At 32.2% G+C, this 20,774-nt stretch overlaps 1 protein-coding gene and 1 pseudogene across 1 annotated transcript; one reads left to right on the plus strand and one right to left on the minus strand.

Moving 5' to 3' along the window:
* Positions 1 to 725: 725 nt before the first annotated feature.
* Positions 726 to 5,654, minus strand: LOC134271267 (major facilitator superfamily domain-containing protein 10-like; annotated as a pseudogene).
* Positions 5,655 to 16,350: 10,696 nt separating this feature from the next.
* Positions 16,351 to 20,520, plus strand: LOC134271200 (uncharacterized). The gene is made up of 2 exons (XM_062753448.1): positions 16,351 to 16,376; positions 17,904 to 20,520. The coding sequence occupies exons 1-2, from the start codon at positions 16,351 to 16,353 to the stop codon at positions 19,939 to 19,941; spliced, it is 2,064 nt and encodes a 687-aa protein (XP_062609432.1). The 3' UTR covers positions 19,942 to 20,520.
* The last annotated feature ends 254 nt before the right edge of the window (positions 20,521 to 20,774 follow it).

The raw sequence follows: 20,774 nt of genomic DNA on the forward strand, positions 1-20,774 counted from the left end.
GCCAGATTTTCAGAGAAAAAGTATTTATTTATCTATACATATGGCCTTTATTGTCTTTAAACAGATTATGCATATTTAATGTCCAACAACAAACCATCATATGAAAATCAGTGAAATCTTTTAATATTCTAGGAAAGGGGGGGGGGGTACTGAAATGCATGTACCTTCAAAATTAATCTGATTACACCACTTCGTATTTTAACCATAAGTCACTTATAATGACTAGTACAGCATATATAAGTTTTGGGAAAATTCATTGGGTAATTTTTTGTCTAGACGTTAAAAACTGCTTTTGAGGTGAAAATATTACTGCAAATTTACAATTAATACTTCCCCAAAAAACAATGGCATTACTACATTTATCAATAGTTTCCGAAACAATTTTTATTTTCAATAAAAGTAAAGCATATTATTAAATATCTGCAAAAAAATATTTAATTTGCTTCAATTTTGTTGCATGTATGGCATTATAAAACATTCACCTCATAAATATCAAAAGATTAAAAAATGGTGGTTACCATGGCAACCATAACTTCCTTATAAGCCTGATGACCATGCTGGATACTTTGATATAATGGTATTATTGACATTAGGAACGTTATATGTAAAAATGAGAAAAATTAATTGGGCAGAATTTTTCACGGACCCGTGCAATCCTTTCCTTAAATACATGTATTTCATTAATTGCATTGATTAAAATGAAGTATTAAAACCTGCATACCAGACTACTGACCTGAACCTATTCTTAGAGTAAATCCATTCATAAAATGACACAAATGCTAATATTATAAATTAAGTATAGAATATCAAATTCTCTTTGTAAAAATAGAGTTAAACATGCTTAAATGGCAAACATCCTTGTAATGAATTGATGTCTTTTAGTGATGTGATTTTTATTCAACCTGGGTTATAAGAACATGTACATGTATATAAAGAAGCTAACAGATATAACCAATTGTGTTTCTTAAAGTTCCAGCTTTGTTATAACTGAGGATATTAGCTTACCCTTCTATGTTGTGGTAGTGATTCTTTGAAAAACATAAGAACAAAAATGACATCTATGATGGCTAAAGCAAGTGCAAAAAGGGCAGGGGCTGTGTAGAAGACTTCCTGTTGTTCTCGGGCAAATCTGGAGAAAACGGCTCCAATGATTGGTCCAAACACAAAACCAACTGAGAAGGCCACACCCATAAAGGCCTGAAACATGATCAAATTAGCTTGTTATTTCCAGTCCTACTTTTTCAAAAACTTGAATATTCACATCATTCTAATTAGTATACCGTAAATCTGGAAATTTTTGCTGCAGCTAAATTTTTAGCAAATTTTCAAGTTCATTGCATTTTCAAAAATATTTTTCATAAAAATAAATTACCAATAAAAAATGTAAACAAAGCAGTGGTCATTTGCAAAATTTTGAAACGTAAAAATTAATCAACAGCATTTTGACCCGAATTCGCAAAATAAAATCGACGTAAAAATTTCCAGATTTGCAGTACATACATTGTATGTAATAAAATAAAAACATTTTAAAAGAATTACAGTCATTTAGGGTATTTCGGGTCACTTTTTACATTTCTACTGCAATTAATTAAACAAACAAGATTATTAATGGTTCCTGGGCATTATTAAGAAGTTTATTGTTTGATTGAAAAGACTTACGAACCACATTGCGATTATCTTTGTTAAAACGACCGCAGTGGGAGCTTTTTCTAGACCTCCAATTTAAGGAATTGCGGGTCACTTCCGGTTATTTCGAGTCACTTTATAAACGTGTGCAAAACAGAACAAAAATTATATTTAATGTTGTTTTATGACCAAAATTAGTTAGTTTTGCTAATATCCAATTGTTATTTAAGCAGAAATGATTTTTTTTGTGGGGAAAATCGCTCACGGTGAAAGTTGATATCAACACACTATATTGACCGTGTGTAATGTGGGGCGGATCTAGCTTGAAGACCATGAAATTATGACCTTTAGATTGTTAAATTCTCTCGTAACATACAGAGACAAATATTTTATGTCATTATTTATTTGAATAAAATGACTTTTTAACAAAGAAAAAAAAGTAACAATGGAAACACCTGGTTTTAAATAACGGGAAAATGACTAGGAATGTAAACATGGTAAAAGGCTATAAAAAAATTATACAGTTACAAAAAAAAGTAAATTCGTCCTACTTGGAATCATATAAAATATAAACATATAAAAAATCTATAGATCTACAAAATAAACATAATAATAATATAGTACCTTGATACTACAATATAAAACACCCCCTCACTTTCTAGTGGAAATGTGCATCTCTCTCTCTCTCTCTCTCTCTCCCTCTCTGCAAAATCTCTGGATGCAAATTTATGTGCATCCTTTTCTCTCTCTCTCTCTCATAGCAGTCTGGCAAATTCCTGCTCTCTCTCTCTCTCTCTCTCTCTCTCTCTCTCTCTCTCTCTCTCTCTCTCTCTCTCTCTCTCTCTCTTATTGCAAATTCTATAGTAAAATGTGCATCTTAAAATGATATAAAGTATGTCAAACTTAGTATGTAAACTGTTATATTAAAAAAAAAACAAAAGTCCTACTTTAGACATATAAAACAACTTCACATTCTATGAAATGAACTTTGATACAAAGAATCATATGTGATGCATGTACACTTTATGATATGGAGACATCAATGACCGACTTTTCAGGCATATTTTCAATATGCTGCTCTATAACAATCAATGCTGCATGGAAGTTTTTGGGACACACTTTGTACATGTTGTATTGGCAGGGTATAACAACACCTCCTCCTTTTTCCAGCACATGGGGCCACATTTTCTACATAAAAAAAAGCTATAATCATGATAATATTGAAAAAGCACAATGTAAACATTGAAATGTGACGTACCAAAACACGAAGCTGTAGAAACACACGTGACCCGAAATACACTAAACCGAAGGGGGGTAGGAATACACCACTACCTCAATAGATTTTATTGCAACCAGAATTTGTTTAGTTGCATTGGAAAGCGTATAAATTTTCCTTTCCAGCAGTATATAACATGTATTGTTTTATCAGACGTAAACTTCACATCATCGAAGAAAAAAAGATGTCTCCCTTTTTGACATGCAAAATTCTCTGATCGGGAAACATACGCCAATTAATCAACGTATTAATTAAGACATCTATTTTCAATATTTTCCTTTGTAACTGTGTGAATGCATATAACATACCTTGCTGGACATGACTGCAATAGCTTCTTTTTTTTCTTTTACGTTTTGCGCGAACTGTGTCAAGAAAACCCCGATGACTCCCGAAAATCGGGGTGACCCGAAATACCCTAAATGACTGTACTTTGCATTTACATTATTTTGTATTTTAAAAAGAGAATGTGAATTTGAGTGCATTTCTCAGTGAATGATTGCTTTTCTTACCATGCCTTTCCCTCTTTTTTCTGGGGGGAATATGTCAGCTATGACTGCTGTAGATATACTGACGTTTCCCTTACTGAGCCCCCGATGATGCGAGTGATGACAAAGAGCGTAAAGTTGTGTGAGACAGCCCAAAGGGCATAGGATGCTGCCACGCCCACCTGTAGAATGAAAATTCAAGAACATTTAGTACCATTCTTATGAAAGGATCTTCTCAAAAGAATAGTATATTTATTTATGGAGAATTGATTTTGCTAGTTCTAAGGTTCTCACTTCAATGTCCATGTTATGAAATTCATGTGTAAATTATTCTTTCTCAGAGAAATTACAGATTTAGCAGAAAGTCTGCATTTCTGATTTGTATAATAATTATCATTCATTCAATTGCAATAGAACCAAATTCAGTGAGTGAAGTATTACACTATACTGTATAAAATATTTTCCATTCCACAGTCTTCTTTTATCTAATTCAATCATTTTGTGGTTAAAATATAGGTACTGAATAAATATACCAGTAAGAATAAAATGTTACCATGGAGACAACAAGAACTGGTTTTCTGCCATAGACATCTGAGGCTGCACCCATGATGGGTGAGGCTAAAAACTGCAACATTGAGAAAAGGGACCCAATAACACCTACAAAAACATAATGGTCAAATATAATAAATAAATTAATTTCTTTCATGATTTAGCATATTATAGTACAGTGAAACCTGTGAGATATATGTACTGGAATAGACAGTCATATCAGAACACGGAAAATGGTCAAATGGGAATGTTAATAAAGGTCCAAATTCACAGTGAAATAGACTGTACAGGTGTCAAATTAGACAGTTTTCACTGTATTCTTTTAAAACATATACAATCTTAGCTCAATTGCAATATAACCCCCTCCACTATGAAATGCTTATGTATTGCCCTATTGACTGATCATTGATATTGTTGATAGCTGAGATTTTTTAAATGCATCCTGTCAAAAAGATAGATATCAGAAAGATATATAGTCTTTTTAAACACATATTTTCCACTAAAAGACCACTAAGTATATTAAAACATTCCATGCAAAGCATTGTTAACCTGTTATCATTTTGTTTACTGAACATATGAGCTAGTACTTGCATATGACTGAGCCATTCAGCTAAGCTTAGATGCCTAAAGTTCTTTTAGTTAACTTTTTCATTGATCTCTCTCAAAATCAGAAAACTAGCTGGCATAAAATTAGACCATGCACATGCATTTACATGTATGTAGTTAGCATATGTATCTGCATAAATGTTCTGTATTGTATCTTGTTTTATACACAACATATTGAAGGTAAAGCACCATTTAAAACATCAGATGTTCAACTGACCCCCAAACAGTACAGAGTTCCACCTGGGTGTGTCTGGGGCCCCTACCATCTCCCTAAACCCTGTCACCGAATCCTTGATCATTTTATATAAAGTGTCCTATAAAATAAATTAAAATATGACTATAAAATCAAACATTACTGCAAAAGTGAAACATGATCAGAGAGCAAAGTGCACTCAAAGTGGTGCATTCAAAGGCTTACATCAAAACCTTAAATAGTTCTTTTTAAAGGAGTGGGTTTCTCCACCCTTTATGCTTCTTGATCGCTTTGCTCTTATTTTTCATTTTTTGAATGGGAAAAGGGGTGTTTTTGTAATCAAAGCAACAATCTCAGATTAAAACTTATTAAAAATCTCTTCCGTAGAACAATCACTAACATTTCGCATCTTCTGACAAAGATTTACATATCTCCATGATGACAGCTGTACTTCCTTTTCGTTGGTCCCGTAGTAGTCCAGTATGGAGGGGAGGAGTGGGAGGATCAGGGTGAAGCCCAGCAGGTCGATCACGAGGGACAGGAAGACCACGTACAGGGTCCGGTTAGCTCCCTTGTCTTAGTCTGAGGACCCACTCTTACCATTCTGTGTCTTTTCTGCTGCCATGGCTACTGCTTACTGCTTTCTCTACAAAAATTTAACAAAGCTGTTAAATGCTTATAAGCATGATAAGAGAAAAAATTCATTAAAATAGCTTAGAAGAATCCATTAATCCACTATAAAGAGAAAGTTTGATCAATTTGAAATTACTGTATAAGTTGAATTTTTAGCAATTTAGCAGTTTATACCAAAAACAGTATATATACTAGTAACTATAATAATCAATCAAAAACCCTCTGTTCCTAGTACTTGTTTAAAAGCTTGTCTTACTGTTACAATACCAGTATATCCAATTGTCATCTTCTCAAGCAAGAAGTAATTCTAGCATTTTATAATGATCAAAAATCAAAAAACTGTAATCATCGATAAAGAATGCATTGTTAAAGCAATATTCATTTTTTTTGCGATATCAAAACCCAGCTAGCTTGTTAATAATGCCAAAATTAAATCCTCGCTAAAATCTCTGCTTATACGTTATATGTAAAAAATGTGAATAAATAAATAAAAATACAATTTACATAAATCTCTAGATGCTTGATAAATCAGAAATACTGTAAAGTTATGTAATCTCTTTCTCTCTTTTTTCTTTTTCTCTCTTTTTAAATACATTAAACATACATGTACAAGTAACCTCATAAAATCCAACGCCTTTTCACAACAAACTTATGACTTGCCTTTCCTGATGATGAAAACCTTAAGTGGACTTAGGTATACGTCACTAATAGCAGATAGAAGACTTTCTTTCCACTCAATTTGTTTTACATTTCCTTAAACAAGCAAACAGATGGTGATCAGAGATTGAAACTTTAAAAGCAAATCAGTTGATGGTTGCGCAGACATGTATTTTATGAATGCCCTAAAGCTGATTTGTAACGCATGAGTTCACCATATAGAAATGTCTTAAATAGCATAAATATTGACAAAAACCTAAATATCAATATTTTCATATTCTGATTATGATCATGATGATTGATCTGAGTGCATGAAATTGATTTTTTGATATTTAAACACTGACATGTTTTTTTTTAACCGTATAATCCCTATTACCCACCCTGGACGCTTAGAAAATTGCAAAAAGGGGGCAGTTATTTTGGTATTCTCTATATAATATTTATTAATGTCATATTTTAACCTCAAAAAGTCTTTCAAAAAAAATAAATTCAAAGAACCACTAAAATAAAGTCTAACTTTACTTTAAGTGAAGATTAAACGCACCTAAATTAAGCTAAATAATTCATTTTCCACCGAGAAATTGGATTACAGACAAGTTACATTATCACTCTCTTCAAATTTTGGAAGACTTTTGATACCATTCCAGATGATTTTAATCACTGCATGTACAGGGGGCCTTATTTTCTGACAATTGAAAAAGACCTAAGGGGGCGTTTATAGGGACAGGGGCAGTTTAAATAGGGATTATATGGTATTGATCCTGGAGGTGCTTTTGTATTTAGTAGGGATGGCAATTTGTAACCGGTTAACCGATTACTCGGTCGGAACGATGGCAATCGTTTAGACAATCTGTAATCGGTTAGTCGGAAAAAATAAAAATTTATATACATTTGAACATAATTTTGTCAGAATTAATTCATTTTTGAAGAAAAAAAATATTTGCATAAACGTTGGTAACTCGCCGTTTTCACATATCCAATCTGGATGTAATTATCGTTCTCCGGATTGAGATTGTAGAGTAATTGGTCATATTGTTTCTGAAGTGTTAATTACTGTTTAAACACAATGTCGTTACCCTGACTGTCCTGTATTTCTTTAATGATGATTAAATCACCGTTGAGAACTGCGAATTAAGTATGTTTGTTTTTGCAGTTTTCTGTAGAATAAATTACTAAAGAAACTTTGTAAATTAAGTGATGTATTTCACATTTAAAACTTTTTAATTATGGTGGATTAAATCTCAATTTAGAAGGGGAAACTTGTTTATTTATGTATAACAAGAGCACCATGCACAGATTGGAGCATGCTTCCCCTCACTAGGAGCATATCTATGAATCAAGGCAGCATGGATCCTGACATGATATGGATCCTGATGTACATTTCCTCACTTTTGTTTTGCATAAAGGAAAAACCCAACTCACACATACAAACAAGCGCACAAATATACTGGCCACATCCCCATCCAACTCAAATAATGAGAAAAATCTATGACTGTATTATTTATCTTAAAGCTATCTAAATATTGAAAAGGGAAAGAAATTATTACAGTGTTTATAAATTTGAAAGAGCTAAAGCCACGAACCATCGAAATACGCCTTAACTTAAAAATCAATGAGAATTTCAATAAATATAGTGTAGACTTGTAGCTTTTCATAACTGTTTTCCTTTTTCTAGATATCTATAATACTTTTTCAAGAAGAGATTTGATAGTATGGCATTGTTTTGAATGAAATTTACATGAGGAAAGTCATTATTTGTAACGTAACGTCATAAAATCGTAAAAAGTCCTTTGCTAAAGAACATTCTACAGTAACTGCTCACCCGAGCGTTACAATAGTTCTTTATCTAAACATGTAATTTTATAACTTAAAGTATTTATAATACTCTAGACATATGTCACTGTATTATATGACATAATTATTATCTGATATACATGTAATAAATTCTGAAAAGTTTTCAAATTTTGTGACTGGATAAAAATAAAGTGAAGCCCGGCGCAGTAATCGTTAAATTTTCTTCTAAACAAGAATCTGGGCCTATTATAAAGAAATAGAATTATCAAAGTGGGTACGTATGTTTTTGTCTATGTGACGACCCCCTAGTATTCGTGCATTTTGACAATGAAATATGTCCCTTGGGGGTGGGGGTGGCGGGGGGGGGGTGACGTAAGACATGCGTTTTAATCTTAAATTATATTATTGTGTCACTATATTGCCACAGTTTTTTTTTTATATTTGAAGTGAAACCAATCTAACTACCAGTCATAGTGGAGGGGCATCCTAAGTAACAAAATTATATGTCGCAATTCGCGTTCACTGTACTGAGATATATAGGTGATATGTATATAACACATTATATCTGTAATTTATCAAAACTAGATGATAAAATTATTCTCCTCTCTAACAAAACTTCTACAAAACACCCGCAAAGATGACAATACATGTTCAATATGGCCTTTTAAAACTTTCTCTTATAGATAAGAGACGGGACCCACAGGGGCAGAATATTTTGAAATGAAATAATTTTCCCCGCTGATAACTTTTCATTAAAACCTCCGATGGCATTTGATAACAAAGGCCTTAAAATCCAGTCTTCCTAAAGACGACATACAGCTTATAAATCCCCGATATTATTCTCAGAGTTAAATGTAAACTTTGAAACAATCCCGGGGATGAGAAATAATTGACTTCGTAGGCGGTAGTCTTTATTCCACTGATCTAAGTAAACATTCTTAAAAATTAAGTTTTATTGAAGTTAAGTGACGTTTAAAAAAATCTTAGCATGTAAACGTTTTCAAGAGAATATATTAGTTAAAGTAGTTCAAGTACCCAGGTTTTATCATCTTGTTTTCACGAGATCGAAAGTTCATGTTTTGCCAGTTTTAAAACGGACAAACATTTTTATAAGAGGAAAGGAGAAGTATGTCAAAAGGCGCGTGCATAACTGTAGAAGGGGTCTGGACAGTACTCCATATTATTCCCCTTCCTTAATTTCTTAAAAACTAAACTACAATTACTTTTGTCACAGTACTGAAACATACACTAGACGTTTTAAAAAACAGTATACATGCATGATGTCTGTTAAAATTAAGATGTAAGGTTTTAGTAAATGAAATAAAGTTTAATGTGGGGTAGATATATTTCCCAAAATAAGAATTTGAATGCCCCATGAATCGAAGAATTGGGATATAAAGGATTTGTCCTGTCCGTTTGTCCGTTGTCCGCAAAACTTTTAACCTTGGCCTTAACTTTTGAGTGGGTGAGACTATAGCTTTCATATTTCATAGGTATATTTCTAGTAATTCTTCAAATGTGACTTGATCTTTTAATGGAAGTAAACAAGAGATGTTTGTAATACACTTATGCCCCCTCCCCCAAATAATTGGAAATTTTCTAAGTCTAAGGGGCATAACTCTTTCATAAATTGCTTGATAGCTAACCTAGATACATGTATTCTTATGATAATATGTTTACCAAATTTCACCCCAGTATATCACACCCTATAACCGGCAACTGTGACAACCGATGCAACTGTGACAACAGACGGCAAAGTAATCAATCGCTATGACAGAGACCTCATTGATATCATAATTTTGACTATTTATATTTATAACATTCATTTACTTTCTTTTTGTGGCTTACCGTTTTGATCTAACCTTAAACTATTTTTCTGTTAAATATAAAACTTTGATTCCTTATTGAAACAAAATAAGAACAAAATAAAGCTAAATTTCAATCGCTGTGCAGGAAAAATTAGTCAAATTGAGCTTATATGATAAAAACTACTATTCTTTGCTCACATTTCTTGTTGGATATAATAAATTAAGACTTTTTGAGGCATAACTTCAAAATATAGATAATTTTTGTTGCTCAATAAAAGCGCCACAAGCGTTTAATTTTGTTTGGTGAAATCATTTTGGCTATCGTGTACAACAGACGAGGCAAACAATGACAGCAGATTTAAAACGAAATACGTCAATCAGAAACAGTGGATACAAACTTGAATAAAGTATAAATTTGCTGTATCCTGGTAAGCATCAAATCTCTAAAATTCTAAAGAACTTTTGGACAATTTGAAATCACAAGACTTTACAAAAATCAACAACATAAAAACTTACGACTTTTCAACTTTATACACAACAATTCCCCACGACAAATTGAAATCCAGGCTTTTTGATATCATTGACAGCTGCTTCTTCAACAAAAATGGAACTCGTAAGTTTACTTACCTCGTCATTGGTCATTTGCAAAATTACTAAATATACTTTATTCAACTTTGTATCCACTGTTTCTGATTGACGTATTTCGTTTTAAATCTGCTGTCATTGTTTGCCTCGTCTGTTGTACACGATAGCCAAAATGATTTCACCACACAAAATTAAACGCATGTCGCGCTTTTATTAAGCAACAAAAATTATCTATATTTTGAAGTTATGCCTCAAAAAGTCTTAATTTATTATATCCAACAAGAAATGTGAGCAAAGAGTAGCAGTTTTTATCATATAAGCTCAATTTGTCCAATTTATCCTGCACAGCGATTGAAATTTAGCTTTATTTTGTTCTTATTTTGTTTCAATAAGGAATCAAAGTTTTATATTTAACAGAAAAATAGGTTTAGGTTAGACCAAAACGGTAAACCACATAAAGAAAGTAAATGAATGAAATAAATAGTCAAAATTATGATATCAATGAGGTCTCTGTCATAGCGATTGATTACTTTGCCGTCTGTTATTTATGTTAGACTGATTTGAATATTTGTTGTTTCTTCTGGAACTTGAAAGTCTGAAAGTACGTTGTCACAGTTGCATCGGTTGTCACAGTTGCCGGTAATAGGGTGTGTATATATTTGCAACCTCTTCGAAGAAAATGAAAGAAACTGCAAATTTTCCTAATTATAAGTGGCATAACTCTGTCCAAAATGGCCTAGTCGTACCCAAAACAGAACTTAAACCAGATATTCTTATGATAAATCTGAATACCAAATTTCATTTCAGTATGTGCAATCTCCTCTAAGAAATGAACAGAAACTGTTAGTGGACCGTCAGACAGACAAACCACCAGACAGCATCAAAGCAAAATGCCCTCTCTTCTTCGAAGTGTGCATCAATACTGAACATGTACATAATTAAGCACGGGCAATTGGTATGGAGTTGATGACATAATAATAAATTAGAAATACACGTTTGTACCGTATACTCCATTTATTGATGAATTCTTGGCGGTATTCATAAATTACCGCATCCTCGTCTGCGCCAAAACCGCTAAAATATGAAGCCCGCTCCTTTAAGTATACATACAGTATTTGAGCTTTTGATCTTCACCTTCGACTTTGACCCATTTTACTTACAAAATAGAAGCAGACACAAATCACAGCTTTAAATAAAATGAAATATGCTATTTATTCTGAAACTATAAATAAAATTCTTAAATCTTTCTCTTCATTGGTCACCAACAATTCATTTTGAATTTTGTAACTCTTTTCTTTATGTTTGCCATTAATTTTATGAATGAATATACAAGGTATTTTAAATATTCAACAGAAATAAGAAAAGAAACAATTAGTCATTAAATTTATTTTTTTAAATATCACTCTTATTATTCATCATTATTCAACATTTCCTCCTTTTTAAACTAATTTATGAGGAAAATAATTAAAATGAAGAAGCTTAGACTAGATTTTAACATAATATGTAATTTCATAGGTAGGTACAGTTAATTAATAATTTTTAGTTAATCATTAATTTTTTTTACATTATTGAAAAGAAAATTTCCCTGAACATAAAATAAATATATATAAATATGTATATATCTACACATTTAATTTTCTTTTGATTTCTTTCTTTATAGAAGTCACCTCAACAAAATCAAAATCAAAACTTTTTGGTATATATAAACATATTTTTAGCATTGGTAAATCCCTTGTGTGAGGAAAGTTGAATCAAAACTACTACATTATATTGTTAAATATATCAATTCATGGAAGCAAAAAATAAGATTGAAAATAAACCAAACGCCCCAAAGCCCTATATAGAATTAAAAATACGCCTTAAAACATTTCATGTACAAATTTTTAGTACTTAAATGTATAAAAAAAAAAACAAAGATTTGAAAAAAAGAAATATCATAACATTTTAAAAAAAATTAATGGTTTTGATACTATTAGTGTTAAACTTAAAAAAATTAATAAATTTAAACAAGGTTTTAAAATTTACACTCAACAAAATCCCTTGTGTGAGGAAAGTTGAATCAAAACTACTATATTCTATTGTTAAATATATCAATTCATGGAAGCAAAAAATAAGATTGAAAATAAACCAAACGCCCCAAAGCCCTATATAGAATTAAAAATACGCCTTAAAACATTTCATGTACAAATTTTTAGTACTTAAATGTATAAAAAAAAAACAAAGATTTGAAAAAAAGAAATATCATAACATTTTAAAAAAAATTAATGGTTTTGATACTATTAGTGTTAAACTTAAAAAAATTAATAAATTTAAACAAGGTTTTAAAATTTACACTCAACAATCATGACAAATTAGAAAAATCTTTCCATTTTTAGTAACATATTTATAAACAAACACACTTGACACCTCTTTCCATATATTCTTAGCACCTTTCATAGAAACAGGAAATATCATAAATACATTAAAAGTTGTAATGTTCAACACTACAGCATATGTCCTTGTAACTCATTAATGTCAGCTGTCGAATCACTTCAAGATTTCTAGGAAAATTAAGGGGAATATTTTTTTTTCATTTTAAGGATTTTAAAACTTCCAATGATTCTCCATTGCTAAATGCATGTTATAGCTCAGACAAGAATTTACTGGACTTGCATATCTTTTTCTGCCCTTGACCTTGAACTTGCAAGAAGAGCCTGAGGTGAAATTGAGACAAACACTTATGTCCAAAGCAATCTTTCTACAGATGGAGCTTGTCATGATTATTCTTAATATGATTACATAGAAAAGAAATGTCTGAGTTTTTTTTCTGTCAGTATCCTTGAACTTTCTTTGAAGAATGACTTTGAAACAAAATTATACCAAACAATTCTGTGAATAAATCCTCAAGAGCAGACAACTGTATATTCTTACAAAAAGATACATTGGAAGACGAAAACTTTATCACATACAAGTTTACAGAACATTAATATTTCACAATTGCACAAAAAATTACTCTGAAACATAAATATATTTTATCCTGCAAACAATGTTCGTTTAATCATACGCATATATGTATTCAATATACAATATGAAGATATTGTAAATAAATCAATCAGCACATTAAATGATTAGCAAACAAAACCCCTAACCCCAAAACATTTCACTGATTCTTTGTGTAAGTGCTGTATAAATTAAGTAACTATTATACATGTACATGTACAATGTAAGTACCTGGTATATCCTGCAAGAAAATAGAATGGCACATGTAAACAAGATTTCTTATTTTTGTCATGGACTAGATATATTATCGTCATCGTAGTAATCAGCAGTAATGCTATGTTTTACAAATACCCCAAAACAAGGTGAATAATCAGCAGCCTCCTGGCTCCATACCAACATGGAAAACGAATCACTTTAAAAAATACATGTGCATTTTAAAGTTCACAACTTACTTTATCATGTAACCAGTAGTAATGGGAATAACTGATATGAACAGAAAATGATTAATAAAACTTAACAGACTTTTCATCAGTAATTCAGGAATAAAAGATGTTGGAAATAATCAGTTCTATATGAACATTGGTATGATATACTCACAAAAGCACCATGATTAATGCTATCTGTAAGTTAAAAAAAATGTTTATTTAAGTCAGGAATGCAGCAATGCTACTTTAACAACAAAGATAAAGACCAATGGTAATGCTTGAGATCTCTCTTTGCTGTGGACCAATCACGGATGCTGTAACAAATAAAATTGAGGGTAGTGACCAATCAGAGAGCTTGTTAGGCTGTGTGGGATGAACCTTTGATCTTTCTGAGCATGATGTAAGGAATGATAAGTAGAACTGCCCCTGATATGAAACAGACTTTGTCTCCACAGCTCCAGTACACTAAAATGAAACCAAACAGTCAAAAACCATTTTAATAAACTTCCAATTTAACTTTCGAAAACTTGATAGAAATTGTGTCCAGAGATAAGAAATTAATTATTTTCTTTTTGGTAACTTGGTTATTCATACTGGCTTTTGCTTAAGAACGAATGCCACACCGACATTTTTGAACAATATGGTTTCAGCATTGAGAGACCGCCATTAGCTCTTGATTTTTTTTATATGAATTTTTTTGTATTTTTTCAAAGAATTTAGAAAATTTCAAAAATTTATTAACATCCAAATTAGATGCTTTCTTGTAAAAATTTTGCTGTAAATGAATGCATCACATTAAAACCTTATAAAATTTGGAATGAAAAGCCGTATATAGAATATTTATGAAAATAAAACACAGAATTTGTGAATATTTTTGAACTTGTTAAAATCTTCTTAAAACCAGTCACACCTGGCGAGAACATGTTCATTTATCATATTTATAAAAGACACTGAAATGAAAAAGACAAATTTTACAGAAATTATTTTTTGTAATTTGATCTATCCCAATCAAAATTAAACGATCCCAACCATAATTGAACAATTATTGAAAATAAATAAAATTTTCCCAAGAAAACTTATAAGTCTGATTAGGTGTTATAATATAAGATTTAAAGATAATCGAACCTGACAATGAAATAGCTTTCTTCATTGTAAATACATGAAGAGGCAACAAATGTGTTCATTTTGTGTTTTTGATCAAGATGAGTTTAATTTTAATCGGGTACGGTTCAAATATTTAAAAAAAACAATAATTTCTCTAAAATTTTTCAATTTCTTTTCAATAAATTTCTTTTAAAAATATGATTGACAAACATGTTGTCCTTAGTTGCTACAAGTTTTATGGTGTTTTCAACCACAGGTTTAAAAAATATTCACAAATAATGTGTTTTATTTTCATAAATAATTTTTATAAAAATAATTAAGTCTACCCAACCTTTTTATACATATTTTATAAGATATTCATATGATGCATTCATTTACTGTTACAGCAAACTTTTAACTCCCAAACAACTTATATGGATATCAATATTTTTTTCATTTTATGTGAAAAAATCCAAAAACTTTATATAAAATAATTAAGAGCTAATATCGGCCTTTCAATCCTAAACCATGGTTAACAAGAGGCCCATGGGTCTTAAAGGTCACCTGAGCATTATGCAACAACCTTCAAATGATTGAATTTGGTTCATGTTTTAAGCTAGATGCTATGATTACAAGTTTGAAAGAGGCACATGATTGCTGATCATAATTTAAAACACTTAGCTATTGCTTAGTTTGGTTACTTAATACCCATAGGCAGGGTTGGGGAACAACAACTTCATTTCAACTTATCAGTAATATTCAGCAATAATCAGTAGTGCCCCTACTACACATGAACCCCGACCCCAGGTTCAAGCATTGCGCAGTTTTTGAAAAGGCACCCTTGCTTATCAAAAATGTTTGATTAATACCAAGGAGCAGATTTCAAACAATTAATTCATTTTCAGTATATAAGTAGAGCCCCCCCCCCCTCGTACCCCTGGGTTTGTGACATACAATGAAAGATGAAAACGGATAGCAACAGGTCACCTGAGTGACTCTCATCAAGACCTAACAGCATCATAATGAATTGTGATGAAAATATCTTTAAAACTGAGCTTTGAACAGAGATAAATGGAAAGTGTGACAAAAGGACAGAAGACAGACATAACAAACACTAAATATGCCCCAGCCATAATCACAGTGGGACATAAAAACCATTCTATCCTATTATTCTACAGTTTTGCTTTATATTTAAGGACAAAACTAATCCCATAGCTGGAAATATTTAATCAAAATTTTAAGTGTTATTAATTTCAAGTCTGTATTAGAAAATTACATCGGAAACAACAAGAGTCCAAAATATGGATACAGGAAATGACATTGATGACTTGAGTTATATTGGGTGATAAGGAAATTCAACATTTTGATGAAATTTGATTCAGTAAGAAAGTTTCCATATTCCTAAGCAGAGTTAACTAAGATATGTCTACGATATTATATTCACCTGTCATATTAAAATTGTAGATGTCTGAGCTTGACCCCCAATACCTCCTTGTCTACCCAAACTTTGCTCCTCAGGTTAAATCTGAGACTTGAATCATACTAGCCTACAGATCAGCAGAAAGGATTGTGACTTCATACTAGCCTAAACATTTAGCAGAAAGGAATATCCGCCTACACATTTAGCAGGAAGGAATATCCGCCACCAAAAATGGACACAATTAGAAGCTCACAAATGTAAGTTTTAATGACAAGAATTTATTAAACTAAAAATAATTCCTTAATCATCTGAATCAGTGTAATTTGTTGACAGTAAAATTGGTTTTAACTTTTTACACCACTGAATTTAAAATATATACCATTGACAATTGACAATTGACAATATCTATGTGGTTTTTGGAGACCAGGTATTCCAACAATCTATTGGAATTCCCATGGGTAAAAAATTGCGCTCCATTATTAGCTCAACTTATTTTTATATTCATATGAAGCAGAATTTATACAAAATCTGTTACGTGAAAATGGTGTGAAGAAAACACTTGCTGTGGCCTTCAACTCGACATTTAGATATATCGAACGACGTTTTGTCAATTAATAATGATAATTTCCATACCTACGTCTACACGATATATCCTGATGAGCTTGAGATAAAAGATACCACAGAATCCGATACTTCTGCTTCATACTTGGATATTTTACTTGAAAAAGACACCAATGGTTATCTAACAACCAAGCTATATGATAAACGCGATGACTTTAACTTTTCTGGTGTGACAACTTAACTTTACTTATGCAGCAATATACCTTCATCACCTGCATACGGAGTATTTATATCTCATTCTGTTTTCGATACGCAAGAGCATGCTCTTTTTATGAACAATTTCTTAAACGAGGTAAATTATTGACAAGCAAGTTGATGAATCAAGAATATCAAAAGTCTCGTTTAAAGTCATCATTTCGTAAATTCTATGCAGTTTTTTCGATACAATGACCTTGAGAGTCAGCAAATACAATTTATCGTTGAATGAAATGCTGAATGACGTTTTTCATACCAATTGTTAGTCCATTATTTATACACTGAATTGACCACGGATTTTTCCGTTATTTCCTGATTATGACAACGAGCACACGGCGGGTGGGACCGGTCGGCAGGGGATGCTCACTCCTCCATGGCACCTGATCCCACCTCTGATGTTTCGGGGGTCCGTGTTTGCTCTGCTCTAATTTTGTATATTTGTTTAATGGACGTTGAGATTGAATACTGTTCGTTATTTCCATATCCTACCTTAGACAATTTCAGTTATAAATTTCACTATTTAAAATAAATGAATGATTTAGTTGAGGAAGTTTTTTTATTTTAGGATTTACATGTATGAAGGTAAAAAAAAATATTTTTTAATCAAGATATAAATAAAAATACACTGTCAACATTACTTTTTGATAAAACATAATAGTTTATTAAGCTTATCAATTACTGTATATCTGGAAAATTTTACGTCATTTTTTCAGTGAATTCGTGTCAAAATGGTGTTGATTAATTTTTACATTTCAAAATTTTGCGATGTATCACTGCTTCGTTTATATTTTCTTATCGCTATTTATTTTTAAGAAAAATATTTTGTGACTGCGATGAACTCACAAATTTGCTAAAAATTTATCTACAGCAAAAACTTCCAGATTTTCGATATGATAATTATATTATAGATTTACAAAAGTGAAACATTAATTATACAAGATTATAAATTCCACTTTAATCATTCTCAGTACTAAAGCCATACAATGCATATCAGAGTCAGTGTTTGTGGGACTGTGTCGTAAACTGGGGACCTCACAACTGGTGACCATGAGGAGAGATGTGGTGGACATCATGGAGAAGGTGAGAAATCAAGTGACGACAAGTGATGAGGACAGATTGATAGTGAGTGGAAGTCGCAGTGAAGGATTCAGACTGCAAGGATCTGATATGGACATTATGAAGTGGTCAAATAATCAATGTGTGGTCTGGGAATTATATCAGTCTCAGTATTACAACACACACAGACAAACACTGATCCTCTGTGACTGTTCTGATAGTCCACCAGGATTTACTTTGTTATATTTACTGTCACCAAGCATGGACAGATACATCCAGAGAGTGTGTGTTAGAATGAATAACAGATATTATGTATCTAGTTCTAAATACAGACAGTTCTCTTTATCTGAATCATCACTAACTACACCTTATAACCCTACTCCACATGGACCCTGTGCCAGTAGAACACTTGGACCAATAGAATTTGATAATGCTCCCTGTTTTGTCAGTGACTTTTGGCCTCCATCTGCCTCCTCATGGATAGACAGATGTCACTTATGGCCCCAGCCTCATGTTGTTGATGATATAGTGAAAAATGGATGTCACTTTGTAGCAATTGGACATAAGCTAGGACATCATGAAGATCACGAATGGAGAATTTCTTTCTCCCAAGCTGAACAAAAACTTGTGTTTGTGATGAATCACTGTCAATTCTTAACTTACGGCTTACTTAAATTGATCTTAACAGAAATAATTAACAATGGAGTAGGTGATGATGATAAATTACTGTGTTCCTATCACATGAAGACGGCAATTTTCTGGGTGATTCAACAAAATACAATACCTCACTGGTGTCCACAAAATCTTCTGGGGGGTTTCTGGGTCTGTTTTAAACTCATCCTCAAATGGGTGTATGAGGGGGTCTGTCCTAACTTTTTTATTCCAGAAAACAACATGTTTCTGAGTAAAATTTGTGGCATCAAACAACATCAATTAATTATAAGACTGTCAGAGTTGTATGAAAAGGGTTTAGCATTCCTGCTACACAGTCCCTCTATTAGGTCTTATATTATAAATGTTTTACATAACCCCAGAAACTCCATCTGTACAGATGATCATACTCTGATTTCTGAGGCTGAATTTGATAGAAATCTATTTGGTGAAATACTACCTCATAACATATCAGCCAAATTGGACATACAAAGCTGCAGTAGATATCTACATACAATAGAACAGATGATAGGTTCACCCCTCCTGACACAATATCAAGTCCTCAAGTTACAGAACATTACTGCCAGGGTCCTTCAGTACACTGCTTTTAAATTACACATGGAAACCTACACACCTGACAACAAACTGAGTTATAGAGCTGACAAAATGTCCTGTCACATGCTGAAATTAGCAGCCAAGTTTGGTTGTATCACAGACATGCTGTACATAGCCATGTATTACTACAAGACACATAGATACATGGAAGCTTTATCTTTTGTAGAGATGACAAAGGTCAAGTTAGCACAGCCTTATGTGATGCATGACTTTATTATAGATACAGAGATGTATACAGCGGCTGTAGGGGGACAGTCCTGGTCTACAAAGATGAGACAGGCTGTAGCAAGGTATGTCAGACTTTACAATAGCATCCATTACATCAATGAACTGATACCAGAACTACAGTCTGCTCTACAGAACCACTGGACATTTTTATTTGTACCATCCTTGGTACTGTTATACATGCTAGAGATCTTGTGCTACAGACATGTAGACACAATGCGAGTACAAACAGCTCTAGATGATCTACAGACCCTAGTTCACTATGATCAGGGACAGTTTATACCTTTACATCTCAGAGACATAGCGTGGCAGATTCTGGGGATCTGTCAACAGGTGACAGGGAACCTCCAGGCTGCTCTGTACTCATACCAACAATCTCTTAGACAAAAACCATACAACAAAGTACACACAGCTACAGAAATGAGAATACAGAGTTTACCAATGAATTCCCTTAATTAATTAAATGTCAGATGATATTTGTAGGAGTTCACGGATAGAGATTCTCATTTACATAACCATCTTCTGATTTCATATTTTCTTTTCTGTCTGTTTTATTACATGTATTATAAAGCTAATAACTAGTCTAGTATAATAAAATGAAAGAGGCACCATTACTTATCATAATTATACACTTAGCAAGCATACTCTACTAAGTTACTTAATACCCAGAGTTAGATCAGAGTAACAAAGAGAAAATGCATTTCAACTTTATAACCATTTAATTATGCAGCCCATCCCACAGGAACCACTGAACTTGGGGCCACATATTTAAAAATCATTTTTATCACAAATTTCATTTGACTAATACCACAGAGCAGATTTCATACATGTAACCATTAATTTATTTTCAGACTATACCCCTGACCCAGGGGGCATGGAATTAACCATTTTAATTGATGCACCTTTCTTCGTCATAAATATTTAATACTAAGATCATTTGCATATTACCCAGGAGCAATGGAAAAGATTTTCGAAGAAGTAATGGAAAAGAGCTACAGCTCACCATGTCTTCCTTTATATAGTACCTAATTTAAATGTCTCCGCCCATTTGTATGTAATAGAGAAACCACACTCTGTTTGAAAGAAAATGTTCCGGAATTTTTTTGCGGTAGGTGTTGAAAATTGGCTTGTATTTCTTGATACTCAAAGTCATTAATAATGATTGTACAAAATTTTAATTAGAAATACTATATTATACACCATGAAAATAAAAATAATACCATATCCTCATGTATATTGTGTAAAATAAGGGGGCCCTAAAAAAGGGAATGAGCTACTATACTTAAGTGGAA

The sequence above is a fragment of the Saccostrea cucullata genome, unplaced genomic scaffold (genome assembly GCF_032062105.1).
Source record: "Saccostrea cucullata isolate Sc308-1 unplaced genomic scaffold, CSIRO_AGI_Scuc_v1 ctg1136, whole genome shotgun sequence".
In the NCBI taxonomy this organism is placed as follows: domain Eukaryota; kingdom Metazoa; phylum Mollusca; class Bivalvia; order Ostreida; family Ostreidae; genus Saccostrea; species Saccostrea cuccullata.

Bases quoted from the DNA above. Each gene is read 5' to 3' on its own strand.
- LOC134271200 (XM_062753448.1), top strand. From the start codon at position 16,351: ATGGACACAATTAGAAGCTCACAAAT. The intron at 16,377-17,903 runs GTAAGTTTTAAT...AATCATTCTCAG, and splicing joins ACAATTAGAAGCTCACAAAT to TACTAAAGCCATACAATGCA.